The sequence below is a fragment of the Drosophila guanche genome, unplaced genomic scaffold (assembly GCF_900245975.1).
Source record: "Drosophila guanche unplaced genomic scaffold, DGUA_6, whole genome shotgun sequence".
Taxonomy (NCBI): Eukaryota; Metazoa; Arthropoda; class Insecta; order Diptera; family Drosophilidae; genus Drosophila; species Drosophila guanche.
Window position 1 is genome coordinate 17,517,682 of NW_022995743.1, and position 16,158 is coordinate 17,533,839.

Here is a 16,158-nt window from a genome sequence, read left to right on the forward strand (position 1 = left end):
AAACATGAGAGGGCATTCAGAGTTGTTATTAAGAATTTGCACTTCTCAACGGATATCGACTTAATCAAACAAGATGTGGAGTCCAAAGGTCACGCTGTTAGAAACATTAGTAATATTAAAAGTCGTGTAACCAAAGAGCCATTGAATTTGTTCTACTTAGACATTGAGCCCAACAATAAGAACTTAGATATATACAAAGTTAAACTCATTGGTAACGCAGTTGTTAATATAGAACCACCCCGTAAAACCAAAGAAATCGTTCAGTGTTATCGTTGCCAGGAATTTGGACACACAAAGTCATATTGTGTCAAAACTCACAGATGCGTGAAATGCTCTCTTAACCATCCCAGCAACGTTTGCCCAAAAGATAAAGAGCAACCAGCAAAATGTGCCAACTGCAACGAAGATCATGCTGCTAGTTACAAAGGGTGTAAAGTCTATCAGGATCTTATACCAAAAAAAATAGTAAGCGGACGCAACCACCAGAGAAACACCAAAGATGACAATAATAAAAATGACCATGGTACATATCAATCATTTGCTCCGTTTAATAATTCGACCCAACAACCCAAAGATTACCAATCATACGCTCAAGTTGCTGCAGGAAATAGTAACTCGAACAAGTCTCTAGAAAGTATAGAACAGCTTCTAGAAAAACAATCTCAACTTACCAATAATTTACTTAACATGATAATGTTACTTGTAAATAAGCTATGCAAATAAATCTAAACTTAGGAATATGGAATGCCAATGGGCTTTCCAACCATGTAAATGAAATAGCTTTATTTTTAAAAACGAATGCCATTGACGTCATGCTTATTTCAGAAACACACTTCACTAGCAAATCTTTTTTTAAAGTTACTGGATACGACACAGTAAGAGCTGACCATCCATCAGATAGAGCTCATGGAGGTGCTGCAATTCTTGTCAAGCAGGGCCTTAAATTTCAAATCATGGACAGTACTAGGGAAAACGCTATGCAAGCTGCCACAATTCAGATAAAATGTATGCACGCAGATGTATCAATAACAGCGATTTATCTCCCACCAAGATTCACAATAAAAGAACTCGATTTTAAAAACTTTTTCCAAGGACTGGGAACAAAGTTTATCGTGGGAGGCGACTTCAATGCCAAACATCCATGGTGGGGATCCAGATTAACTAACCCGAAGGGATCGGAGTTATACAAATGCATACGAAACAATAACATAACGACTTTGTCAACTGGTGTGCCCACATACTGGCCAACTGATAGTCGAAAAATTCCAGATTTGATTGATTTCATAGTATTCTCTGGAATCCCACAATCACACATGCGAGTAATGNAAGTTGCTGCAGGAAATAGTAACTCGAACAAGTCTCTAGAAAGAATAGAACAGCTTCTAGAAAAACAATCTCAACTTACCAATAATTTACTTAACATGATAATGTTACTTGTAAATAAGCTATGCAAATAAATCTAAACTTAGGAATATGGAATGCCAATGGGCTTTCCAACCATGTAAATGAAATAGCTTTATTTTTAAAAACGAATGCCATTGACGTCATGCTTATTTCAGAAACACACTTCACTAGCAAATCTTTTTTTAAAGTTACTGGATACGACACAGTAAGAGCTGACCATCCATCAGATAGAGCTCATGGAGGTGCTGCAATTATTGTCAAGCAGGGCCTTAAATTTCAAATCTTGGACAGTACTAGGTTCTAATTCAGATAAAATGTATGCACGCAGATGTATCAATAACAGCGATTTATCTCCCACCAAGATTCACAATAAAAGAACTCGATTTTAAAAACTTTTTCCAAGGACTGGGAACAAAGTTTATCGTGGGAGGCGACTTCAATGCCAAACATCCATGGTGGGGATCCAGATTAACTAACCCGAAGGGATCGGAGTTATACAAATGCATACGAAACAATAACATAACGACTTTGTCAACTGGTGTGCCCACATACTGGCCAACTGATAGTCGAAAAATTCCAGATTTGATTGATTTCATAGTATTCTCTGGAATCCCACAATCACACATGCGAGTAATGGAGAGCTTTGACCTTAACTCAGATCATTCTCCAATAATAGCAACTTACAGAACAATAGCCCATATGTTGGAAAAGCCCTATAAAGTAATAACAGCCTCTACAGACATTAACGCATTTAAAAGCCATTTAGATTCAGCTATAAGCCTGGACATTCCGTTAAAAACAGGAGAGGAGATAGACTATGCTGTGGAGCTTTTCACAAATACAATTCATAATGCGAGCTACAGAAACACGAATCATGCTCTTAATCATCAACAACCAAACCAATTGAACCTTTCAACCGATCTTCGACAAAAAATACAAAATAAAAGGAATCTGCGAAAACGCTGGCAAGAAACTCACTACCCTGCTGACAAAAGATTATACAACAAGGCTGCATCTGAGCTTAGACAACTGCTGTCGAACTTACGCAATGAATCTATAGCTGCGTATCTGAGAAACTTAGACCCTAATTCCAGCAACAACCTATGGAGGGCGACTAAATACCTAAAGAAACCAGATAAAAGAAACATAAATATTCGCAAAAACAAACATTTGCACAACATCTGCACTCTGTGTTTCAGCCAAACGATATAAATAATTATACAACAGAGACTGAAGTAGAAAAATTCCTTGAGTCACCTGCCAAATGAGCTTGCCTATTAAAAGCATTAAATATGAAGAAGTTGTGACAGAAATCAAATGCTTGAACATTAAAAAAGCACCAGGCCCTGATAAAATAGACGGTATCACCCTAAAAAGTTTACCACCAAAATGCATTCGGTTTCTCACTCTTATATATAACGCGATTCTCAGACTAGACCACTTTCCAAGTCAATGGAAATGTGCAGAGATCGTTATGATCCTAAAACTAAACAAAATAGAAACGGAATTGACATCATACCGTCCCATTAGTCTGTTGACAATTTTCTCGAAAGTGTTTGAAAAAATACTATTGAAGAGAATGTTGCCAATTTTGGACGAACTTTCCATCATTCCTGAATACCAATTCGGATTCAGGAGGGGTCACGGGACCCCTGAGCAATGTCACAGGGTTATTAATGATATAGTTTCGGCATTTGAAAACAAAAAATATTGCACTGCTGCATATCTTGATGTTCAACAAGCGTTCGATCGAGTCTGGCACAAAGGTTTGTTGTACAAGATAAAGAAATGGCTACCTGCTCCGTACTATTTATTAATCAAATCATATCTGGCTAGAAGATGCTTTTACGTGCAGCAGAAAACCGATAGTTCATCACTACTTCTCATGAACTCAGGCGTCCCACAAGGAAGCGTATTGGGACCAATTCTCTACACCCTATATACGGCCGACATGCCAGTTACAAACAACTGCACTGTTGCAACATATGCTGATGATACAGCCGTTTTAGCCACAAGAACATCTATAAATGAAGCTTCTGAACTCCTGCAGAGTGAGCTAAGCCTAATTGAAGACGGGTTCCTTCGATGGAAAATTAGAATAAACTCCCTGAAATCCGTCCAAATAACGTTTTCATTAAGACCAGGTAACTGCCCAAATGTTACACTTAACCGCTCACCAATTGCACAAAGTACCTGTGTGAAGTATCTCGGCTTGCATCTCGACCGCAGATTAACATGGAAAAACCACATTAAAGCAAAATGTCAACAACTTAGACTTAAAACACTAAAAATGTCCTGGTTGATAAGTCGAAAATCAGAAACCACTTTGGAAAACAAAATTCGCCTCTACAAATCCATACTGAAGCCTGTTTGGACCTACGCTATACAGCTTTGGGGAACTGCTAGCAACTCAAATATTGAGATACTTCAGCGTTACCAATCAAAAACTTTGCGACACTAATACACTATCTAATGCAAACATCCACAAAGATCTGAATATTCCAACAATTACAGAAGAAATAAAGAAAACTAGTAAGAAATACATCGACAGACTCCACAACCACGAAAATAATTTAGCCTTAAGTCTATTAGACATAGCCTGACAGTAAGAAAACTGAAAAGATACCACATTCTCGATATCCCTGATAGATAAATCCAACAACCTGAAAAGATGTTATATATAATAGCAGACTCATTGGAAAACTGCTATTTCTGTTAATTGAATATTAATTATACAATTTACTTATTGTTTAAAAAAACAGATTGCAAATATAAAGAGAGAGAAAAAAAAAAAATATATATATATATATATGGCTTTTGTTAACATAAAACGAGAAGTTACGTGTGAGACGCTTCTTACGCGTCACAACTTTTATACCCGGTACTCAGAACTACATCTATACCTTAGCGGTTTTTATCAAATTTTACATGTTTTCTTCATCTGTCATCTACATCTACGTCACTTCTCACCCCTACTCGCTCCTGTAGCTTGCCCCTAGAGCTGCACACTGCAGAGGCCGCACATTGCAGAAGTACAGTGTGAATGATAGAATGGGTACTATGAACTATGGGTAAAAGGAACGAATTTTTGGCATTTATGTAATTTTTTCGTGTAAAATATTTGAAATATTTGCGAAAATATTTTTCTGATTTCTAAATATCCGAATAGAACAAAACCCGGTTTAGAAGATTTTTACGTATTACCATATGTTTTTTGCGAGCTTTCAAAGTCGGCTGATTTTGAGAGGCTTTGACTTGTGAAAAAGTGCGGGATAAATTGAGCAACTTGCAACTATAATTGTAGCTCGATTACATAGTTTATATACAAGTAAAAATATGGAAATATCAGGTCGAGCTATTTAAATTAATCGTTAATACATTTTTGGGTATAGTTGTGTGTAGTTATTTAATTCAGGGATGGTATCATAATAAAAAAAATTATACGATAATGATTATCTGTCAAGTTATATCGAAATATTCACAATAGAATGATTAATTTTGAATTATATTTTACTACTTAATCAGTAATGAGATCAATCAAAAAAGTTAAACTCAAGAAATAATAATTAATCGTTGATTTTTTGTTCAAAAATAAAACTCAACTATAAATTGTGACTCCATCTTACATAGGAAATGGAAAAGGAATAATTATTCTTCATCAGTGAGACAAGAGCAAGCATAATACAAAAAAAAATTAAATAATAAAATTTCCTAGTGCAATTTATTTATATATATTTATTTATCTATGTGTGTATATTCATTTATTTATATAAATGTATGTATTTACTATTTAATATAACAAATATCAGCTTCTGCAACGACTCTGTGGATAGGTTGCACCTCAGATCGGAAAGAACTAATCTAAGTGCAGAAAAGGCTCTTTCCACACTGACTTGCGTTGCAGGGGCAGATTGCACAACTTTTGCCGATTGGTATCAATTCGGATATTGGTAATTCTTTTGTTCCCAATATTGCATTATATTTGTATCTAATTCGATCGGTTTTGGGCTATAATTGTCTATTTCACGTGATAAGAATGACCAAAGCAACTGATGCACCAATGCAACTAAGGTTTGATTTAAGATAAGCTTCATAAATCATAATTTATTTCATATGCATAAAAATACATACACAAAGCTGTGTACGATGAAATAGCGGCACTACCACTAGCGCTTACCACTTTGACCTCCTTTCTCCTAAAAACATTTGAAAGAATAGTCGGTCTACATCTGAGGACAATCATCAACCCTCAGATGCTGTCAGACTCACAACACACTTACCGGAAAGGTAAATCCACGAAACCGGCCCTACATGAAGTGATTTCAGGTATAGAGAAAGCTCTACACCTTAAGGAATACTCCCTAGCGGCCTTCCTCGATATTGAGGGAGCCTTCAACAACGTGGAGATAGGAGCCATTACGGCGGCCATGACTGACCTGGGGGTGGACTGCCACTTGGTAATGCTCATCGATCAATTGCTCACATGCAGGACGGTGACATCATTAATGGGTTCGTCCACTAAGACAAGGTATGTCAACAGAGGCATCCCGCAAGGAGGTGTCCTGTCTCCCCTCCTATGGAACATTGCAATCAATAAGATTCTATGTGACCTCGAGGGGGGTGGTTGCAAAGTTGGCTATCTTGCTCGATAGTCAGAATGGACAAGATCGTGCGGGTTAGGTGTAAATGCCTCGAAAACGGAACTTGTGCTATTTACTAACAAGTACAAAACTCCGCCACTCAACCCCCAAACACTAAACAAATGTAGGTTAACCTTTAGCGACAGTGCCAGTTACCTTGGGTTGGTAATAGACAGGAAGTTAAATTGGAACCTAAACACGAAAGAAAGAGTGAAGAAGGCCACTATGGCCCTATACACCTGCAAAAAAGCCATCGGACTAAAATGGGGTATGAACCCACGTATATTCCAATGGATATACCAAGCTGTTGCCAAACCAATACTGCTCTACGGAGTCCCAGTCACAGGCGGCTCTGTCAAAAAAGACAATCACCGCTCAACTGGCAAGGGTCCAACGAACGACCACTCTCTGCATCAGTGGCGCTCTCCGCACCACACCAAATTATGAACTAAATGCCATCCTATGCCTGCAGGGCATAGACCTTGCAGGGAAGGAACAGGCAGCAACGGCAGCAATACGTCTGCGAGATGGTCACTCAGAGATCTTTAGGGACACAGAGTACACAGCCATCCCCTTCGAGGCTATAATCCCCCCAGAGAGGAATGGCTCGAGGGCACACCTGGCCCAACGGGGGTCATAAACATCTTTACAGATGGATCCAAGCTAGACAACAAAGTTGGCGGAGGAATCTACTCCAGGCAACTAAATATGAGGCATTCCTTTCGCCTTCCAGACGCCTTCCTTCTTCCAAGCGGAAGTCATTGCTATAAATGAAGCGCTAAGATGCCTTCAGGAGATCTCAGTCGCGGCTACTCACCTCAACATCTATAATGACAACCAGGCGGCACAAAATCAGTGGCAAATTTTCGCAAATCTCTACACGAGATGGCAAGGCAATATGTTATTAGCCTAATATGGGTCCCGTGACACCAGGACATTGAAGGCAACTGCATAGCAGACGAGTTGGCCAGATCTGTCACGACACTCCCCGTTAATCAAGATAAGAAGGAAATACGTATGCCAATGGCCACTTGCAAGCTCATTATAAAAGAGAACTATACCCTGCAAACAAACAACAGATGGCAAATGGTCACGGGCTGTCGCATCAACCTGTGGCCAGACATCTCGAAAAAATGCACCGCTGAACTATGCAAACTAAGCAGACATAGGTGCAGCGTAGTCATTCGCTCTCTTACAGGGCACTGGCTAATCGACAACCATACGAATAGGCTGGGTGCCCCCTATAACGACTTCTGTCGTTGCTATAGAGACGAGGACGAGGAGGAGACAGTAGAACATCTGTTCTGTTCCTGCCCGGCTCTCAGTAGAAGGAGGTTAAAATATCTGGGCTCACCTTTTCTTAACGACATTTCAGAAATGGCTACTATAGGCCCCAGGAAGAAAGCAAACTTTTTGAGAGCATCTGGATGGGAGCACTGTTGACACCCTGACAAACGGGAGGAGAAGAGGAAAAGATCCAAGCGGAATCACAACGGGCCGAAACCGGCCTAGGTGTGTCGGGTTCGTGAAGTCCCGACGACCGCCTCAACCTAACCTAACCTAACCTACCACTTTTACAACTCTTTTTAAGGCTCTTTCCGTATTTCGATACGGATACCTTTTTGAACTGAATCGAATGTAAGCATTATAAACCCGAAAACACATTATCACATTTGCAAAACATCTTCTTCTTTTTTATCAAAGCTTGACTTTATTGACCCATTCGAGGCGACCCATTCATGAAAAAGAGCTAGATGGAATGAAAAATTAATTTCACATGTTAAATTTGGGTGACGGAAAGCTGCGCACTACTATTTCATTGTACACAGCTGTATGTACGAACATACAAGATAATCATAGCCAAGGGCAGAATGCAGAAGAGGAATACATTCTGTTATCTTTAGGCGCAGCCTTTACGAAAACATTAATTGCTTATGTTGTTGATGAACTCATTTGCCAAATATGGCTGCCCACTTTTCTTTGGAGCAGAAGCAGCTTTATGCGAAATTCAATATTAAATGAATATATAAATAGATAATAAATTTCACTAGGAAATATTTTTATTTAAATTTTATTTTTTTATTTTTTTATATTTTGGTTGCTCTTGTCTCACTGATGAAGAATAAATATAACTTTTCCATTTCCTATGTAAGATGGAGTCACAATTTAAAGTTGAGTTTTATTTTTGAGCAAAAAATAAAACTCAACGACTAATTATTATTTCTTGAGTTTTAATTGTTTGCCCAAAACATAATCATTATTTATTGAGTAGTAAAATATAACTCAAAAAGTTATCATTATATTGTGAGTATTTCGATATTACTTGAACACAATTAAATCATGGTGGATATGCATAGAATATACTTTAAGATGAATATTGGCACATGTCCGCCAGCCTCAAAGTTTCCGCAAGTGAATGATTTTTTTATTTAAAAAATAACAAATAATACTTTTTGCAGTTCCTGATTTAATGGTCCAATGTTTTGTTCGTGTGTCTTTTAACCTTGGTATTAACAATTGCGCGTGTTTTCTGTGGAATAGTACTTTTACACAGAACACCACTGCACAGAAGTTCAAGTTACAAGTTATTAACCCAATATTCAAAATCACGTGGTGTTAATGCTTTTTGCTGTTTTTGCCCCTTTTCGAAATATTTTGCAGATGCTTATGAGTTCACTCATGCAGCGCTGCTGGAGCGATTCCAACTAAATTACTTTTATCCCAAAAATAATTCAATCAGTCAATCAAATATATTTTTGAAAAGTTCTAAAATGTTTTAAAGGATCTTTTATCATAACTCATCTTTTGAATACCTTTTTATACCCGGTACTCGAAGAGTAAATTATGTATTTGTGGGGAATAACGGTTGTATGTAACGCACAGAAGGGAACGTTTCCGATCCCATAAACTATATATATTCTTGATCAGCATCAATAGCCGAGTCGATTGAGCCATGTCTGTCTGTCCGTCTGTCCGTCCATCTTGTTGAGCGCCTTTATCTCAGAGACCATAAAAGCTAGAGCCACCAAATTTTGCATTCAGACTTCTGTATGCTCACACTGTTACAAGTGTATTTCAACAATGAGCCACGCCCCCTTCCGCCCCCGCAAAATTGCGAAAACCTCCCAGATAAAAGAAAACTAAAAGCGCCATTCCGTAGGGAATGACCATATCTATCAACTAACCATATTGGGATCCGATTGGAGCAATATTATTGCCACAATGAAGAAATTAAGTTCCAGTGGCCTAACACACCCCGCCCCGCAGCTTATATTGGTTTTTTTCAAATGCTCTCATTCACATTCTGCTTCTGCTGTGTGCGGCCACTGCCTCTGCGGAGAGTCTGCAGTGTGTTGGTCTAGGGAAGGGGGGCGAGCTAAAGGAGAAGTAAGAAGTGCTGAAGATGTAGATGACAGATGAGGAAAAATTTAAAAGTTTCACAAAACACCGCTAAGGTGCAGAAGTAGTACTGAATGCCGGGTATACAAATTGCGACGCGTAAGAAGCGTCTCACACGTCCCTTCTCGTTTATAATAAATACGCCGTAAATGGGTTCCAGTTTATATGGGGCGGGAGGTAGGCGGGGTCCAAATCACCACATTTTTTGGTCTAACGAACATTCATGCCAATTTGTAGAGCTTTAGCTCTTTTAGCCCATAGTGGAATGTGCAAAAAACAAATTAAAGCTGCGGGACGGGGTGGGCTTAGCCACTGCAAATTAATTTCTTTTCATTCTGGCTATAATAATGATCCAATTGAATCCCAATTCGGTGATCTGATAGATATGATCATTCCTTACGGAATGGCGTTTTTAGTTTTCTCATATCTTTAAAATTGTGAATACCACAGCTTTTTCGCGATATGCGGGGGGCGGAAGGAGACGGGGCTCATTTTTGAAATACACTGGTTTCAGTGTGAGCATACAGCAGTCCGGAGCCAAAATTTGGTGGCGCTAGCTTTTATAGTCTCTGAGATCCAGGCGCTCAACAAGGCGGACAGACGGACGGATAGGCAGACATGGCCATATCGACTCGTCTATTGTTGCTGATCAAATATATGAAGACTTTATGGGTTCGGAAACGTTTCCTTCTCTGCGTTACTTACATCCACATTGTGCATAATTACAATATACCCTATTTACTCTTCGAGTACCAGGTATAAAAAGGTAGTACCCAATTAAATAGCTGTCTTTGCAAAGGCACCGACACAAAAGTAGTCCGGGATGTGCATTTATTTATATACATTTGTGTATGTGTTTATATGTACTAGTTTGTTTTGATTTATATCGTTAGAACGAGTGCAAGCCAACTCTCAGATCGCTTTCGACATACGGGTGTGCTACCAGCTGTCACGCTGGGCTGCTAGCAGTACTTCCGTCCCGCTAGTGCTGCTGGTTTGACCAATACCCATCGTTACGAATCGTTTCCTATTTAAAGAAAAGTTGTCCTTGAGGAGCTCGTTGGGCCCAGAAGGAACTGCTTCGGCTAGCCCTTATTTTCTATGAAAACGAGGCGTCAAACAAGGCGGACTGACAGGCGGACAGACACACATGGGTATATCGACTCGACTATTGATGCTGATGAAGAAAATATATACTTTTCATGGCCAGAAACGTTTTCTTCTGTCTGTTAAATTTTTCAAACACAAATACAAAATACTCTTTTTACTCTTCGAGTGCCGGTCGCAACTTCATACCCGGTGGTAAATATAGACATATTTATGTATGTATGTAGTAAATAATTGAATATCTATAATACTCGCAATTATGTCTATGCCTTTTACAGTTTGTTCCTTCGTAAGCTTTGTGAATTGTGATCGCATTTTTAAAAACATAAACAAACACAGTAAACACAAACAAATATAGCAAAGAAGTAACATTATCAATCAATTTATATACAAATGTAAATACTTTAACAAAAATTTTCTTGCATTTTCTTGGGAGTACCTGCGTCAATTACTTATAAGCCTTGTAAACGTTTTGCAAATTATTACAAGTATATATTCTCACATATTATGACAGAGAACACGATATGAACTCATAATTTTTTGTGGTGTACAATATTTTAAAACGGGTCAAAGTTTAAACGGGTTAAAGATTGTACAACTTTCACTGTCAATTTCTTTAAATGACACCATCAAAATGTTGTACACTTGTTTCCGGGCTATAGAATATACTGTACAGCAAGAAACGAGTTCAGTATTTTTGGGTGCAGTGCACTAATGCAGACCTCTAGTATGAACATTGTACATATTTATATAGCCTTAGTGTGATCCATGGGTACATTAGTAAGTAACCTTATGTTTCTGCGAATTATAAATTTTTTCTAGATACATTTGTATGTATGTTATCTATATCTCCTTTAATTCTCCCGCCAACACGCCCTTAAAGCTCGCCACCGTCCCCAGTGACGCACACTGCATGAGCCAGAGTGTGCGTGCGAGAAAGAATGGCAACAGGCAAGCATAAACAAAGCTGCTGGAAGAGGTCGGGCAAGCCACTGCTGATGAATTTCTTCATTCTGACAAGAACATACACATACACATACATACATATAGGGTCGGAAACGATTCCTTCTCTGCGATACATTTTTCGAGCATAAATACAATATACCCCAATTTACTCTTCGAGTACCAAGTATAAAAACGTGGCTGTTTGTCAAGTCTTTACAAGCGCGAAACATGTGTGCATGTATGTTTGTATAAATGTAAATAGTCTATTGTCAAAACTGAATAGTCATTGGGATTTGATTACCATGATGGTGCTTCCGTAATTACTGACTTGCTTCCGTACTTATTGAAAACTGCACTTCGTCGGCGCCTCATTGCAAAAGAAATTTGAACTAATACCCCTCGCTCTGTGAACTGCGGCAGCCTGCTTCCCTTCGGCGAGAACATGTCCATCATTTTTTATTTATATGCAAGTGTAAACTTTTACACTTCTCTGGAGCGTAACGTGGTAAGCGCCATCGCCATCGCCGTAACATATCGGGAATTCGGCTTGAATGAGGACGCTGCTACACTTGAGCCCTTTGGGGGTTGAGGGTGCCGAGAGTTCGGTGGAATAGGTCCTATCCGAGGTGCTGAATAACTGTTACCCAAACTCTAATTGATTTCGGTAGACGAGTTTGGAAGTGTCGCTCATAAATTTTACATGCCCAGCGATTTAATCACGCAACTGTAGGAAGTATAAAAGGCTTCAATTTAGTATCAAGAATAGACATTCAACTGGAGTCAAGATGGTGCTGCGTAAAGTGTTCCCGGCCATGTACACACTATCGGAGGAGACACCGGCCTGCTCTCGGAATGCGACTCTCTACTTGCTGCGCTGCATCTTTCTAATGGGGGTGCGACAGCCACCCGCACGATTCTTTATAGTCTACTGCCTGTGGTCTTTTGCGCTGAACCTCAGCTCGACGTTCTACCAGCCCATTGGATTCCTGACTGGATACATCAGCCACTTGTCTGAGTTCTCACCAGGGGAGTTCCTCACCTCCCTGCAAGTGGCCTTTAACGCCTGGTCCTGCTCCACCAAGGTTCTGATCGTCTGGGCACTCGTCAAACACTTCGACGAGGCCAATAATATTTTGGACGAAATGGATAAGCGTCTCACCAAACCAAGCGAACGCCTCCGTGTCCATCGCGCCGTCTCCAGAAGCAACCGCATATTCTTCTTCTTCATGTCAGTCTATATGGTGTATGCCACCAACACGTTCCTAACAGCGATAATGATGGGAAGGCCGCCCTACCAGAACTACTATCCGTACCTGGACTGGCGCTCCAGTTCCTGGAACCTGGGTCTGCAGTCGGGACTGGAGTACTTTGCTATGGCCGGTGCCTGCTTCCAGGACGTCTGCGTGGACTGCTATCCAGTGAACTTTGTCCTAGTCCTCCGTGCCCACATGTCAATATTTGAGGACCGCCTAAGACAGTTGGGCAAGGACCCTGATGTGAGCCACGAGAAGCGCTACGAGCAACTAGTCCAGTGCATTCAAGACCACAAAACCATTCTTCGGTAGTTTGAAAACATCCATTAATTAAGAAGTTGTTTCTTAAATCTAATCTGCTGACCCCTTGCAGCTTTGTCGATTGCTTGCGACCCGTGATTTCGGGCACCATTTTTGTGCAATTTCTGGTGGTGGGACTGGTACTTGGATTCACGCTCATCAACATTGTGCTGTTTGCCAATCTGGGTTCGGCCGTTGCCGCCTTGTCCTTCATGGCCGCCGTTCTGCTGGAGACTACTCCGTTCTGCATTCTCTGCAATTATCTGACGGACGACTGCGATAACCTGGCGAACGCTCTTTTCCAATCAAACTGGATCGATGGCGAGCAGCGCTACAAAAAGACGCTTATGTACTTCCTGCAGAAGCTTCAGCAACCCATCACCTTCATGGCCATGAACGTGTTTCCCATTTCTGTGGGCACCAACATTAGTGTGAGCATTATTCCCGATTGCTCTGGCGATTGTACATAAGTAACTAACGCTTTTCCGTGCAGGTCACCAAATTTTCATTCTCAGTTTTTACGTTGGTCAAGCAAATGAATATTGCTGAGAAGCTTGCCAAAGTCGATGAGACCGACGATTTAACAAGATAGTTTTAAAGAAACTTCGAGTACACAACTTGATCTTCTTTAAACTGGATAAATTTAAATGCACATATATATAGATATATATATATATATATATCTATCTGAAATCGTTCTAAAATACTAAATAGTTCTTAGCATCAAGATCTTCAATGGTTGTACCGAAAGGCACTTATCAGTTGTACTCCTGTCGCTTGGTCAGGTATACGTTTTTCACCACGGTACCATAGATACGGACGTACTTCTTGTCAGTCATCTAGGTTAGGTTAGGTTGATGCGGTGGTCGAGATTTTACAATCCGGACACACCAAGGCCGGTTTCGGCCCGTCGTGATTCCGCTTGGATCTACTCATCTTCTCCTCCCGATGCTCTTACAAAGTTTGCTTTCTTCCTGGGGCCTATAGTAGCCATTTCTGAAATTTCGTTTAGAAAACGTGAGCCTAGATATCTTAGCCTCTTTCTACTGAGAGCCGGACAAGAGCAGAACAGATGTTCCACTGTCTCCTCCTCGTCCTCGTCTCTACAGCTGTGACAGAAGTCGTTATATGCCCCTTACGCCAACAAGCCGATTTGCGGCCTATCAGCCGGTGTGTCGGGTGATGCGACATCTTAAGACCATTTGCCATCTGTTGTTTGTTTGCTGGGTATAGTTCTTTTTTATAATTAGCTTGCAAGTGGCCATTGGCATACGTATTTCCTCCTTATCTTGATTAACGGGGAGTGTCGTGCCAGATCTGGCCAACTCGTCTGCTATGCAGTTGCCTTCAATGTCCTGGTGTCCCGGGACCCATATAAGGCTAATAACATATTGCTCTGCCATCTCATGTCGAGATGTCGAGGCATCTCAGCGCCTCCTTGATCGCCATGACTTCCGCTTGAAAGATACTGCAATAATCTGGAAAGCGGAATGAATACCTTATGATTAGTTGCTCGGAGTAAATTCCTCAGCCAACTTTTTTTTCTAATTTGGATCCATCTATAGAGATGTTGATGGCCCCCTTTGGGCCAGGTGTGCCGTCGAGCCATTCCTCTCTGCGGGGGATAATAGCCTAGAAGGGGGAAGCTGTGTACTCCCTGGGAACGCAATAATCAGTTTTGTGAAGTACTATTTGTGTTCCTATACTATGGTGTTCCTAAGGAACGCCGAGTGACCGAACTGATGCAAAGAGTGGACGTTCGTTGAACTTTTTCCAGTTGAGCGGTGTTGTCTTTTTTGACAAAGCCGGCCACCATGTGACTCCGTAGAGCAGTATTGGTTTGGCTACAGCTGGGTATATCCATTGAACTTTACCCCTATACCATGCCCCGTTTTAATCCGATGGATTTTTTGCAAGTGTATAAATTATCGTCGTTATTGTCGGAGTTGACATGAACGTATCATTTATTTGTCCAAATTTAAATTAAAGCTTACTTCTAAGCCTAAACCGAAACTTTACCGGCGAACCGGACGCTCACAAAAGAGACAAGAGCCGCCCACTCACAAAACAAGATCATGCGATCACTGGCGCGCCATCAGATTAGAGAGCCGCCCGCTGCAACGGCATCTACTGCATCGGCGCCCTCATATCCGACTGGATAGGTTACGACGGCACATGACATTTCATATTTCTTATGCGCTAAGTTAGGGTAGCACATGAACATTCGTGTTTAATTTCTTATATGTTATTTCTTATGTGTTAACTTATAGGGCCATTGTACCCTTCTTCCCTCTTTCTTTCGTGTTTAGGTTCCAATTTAACTTCTTGTCTATTACCAACCCAAGGTAACTGGCACTGTCGCTAAAGGGTAACCTACATTTGTTTAGTGTTGGGCGGTTGAACGGCGGAGTTTTGTACTTGTTAGTGAATAGCACAAGCTCCGTTTTGCGGGGAGTTGCACCCAGTCCGCACGATCTTGTCCATTCTAAAATTCGCTCAAGTTTTGTGGTCATGAGATCACAGAGCACATGGCTCGACGTTCTTGAAGGCTCCCCTAGGGAGTATTCCTTTAGATGTAGAGCTATCTCTATACCTGAAATTACTTCATGTAGGGCCGTTTCCGTAGATACACCTTTCCGGTATGCGTGTTGTGAGCCTAACAGCATCTGAGGGTTGATGATAGTCCTCAGATGTAGTCCGACTATTCTTTAAATGTTTTTAGGAGAAAGGAGGTTAGACTAATTGGTCTGAAGTTCTTTGCTTTCGAGTAGGAGGTACATACAGCTGTGTTCAATAAAATACAATACGTACAACTTTCACAACACTTTATACATTTTATTAAACTTTAAGAGTAAATAGAGTATATTTTATTTGTGCACAAAGTGAATGTATGTAACGCACAGAAGGAAACGTTTCCGACCCCATAAAGTATGTATACTCTTGATCAGCATCAATAGGCTTGTCGATTGAGCCATGTCTGTCTGTCCGTCCATCTTGTTGAGCGTCTGGATCTCAGAGACCATAAAAGCTAGGGCCACCAAATTTTGCGTCTAGACTTCTGTATGCTCACACTGTTACAAGTGTATTTCAAAAATGAGCCACGCACCATT

At 40.5% G+C, this 16,158-nt stretch overlaps 1 protein-coding gene across 1 annotated transcript; it reads left to right on the plus strand.

Annotated features, from left to right (window-relative positions):
• Positions 1-12,280: 12,280 nt before the first annotated feature.
• Positions 12,281-13,518, plus strand: LOC117592695 (odorant receptor 42a-like). Its single transcript, XM_034286659.1, has 2 exons — positions 12,281-13,056; positions 13,122-13,518. The coding sequence occupies exons 1-2, from the start codon at positions 12,281-12,283 to the stop codon at positions 13,516-13,518; spliced, it is 1,173 nt and encodes a 390-aa protein (XP_034142550.1).
• Positions 13,519-16,158: the final 2,640 nt, after the last annotated feature.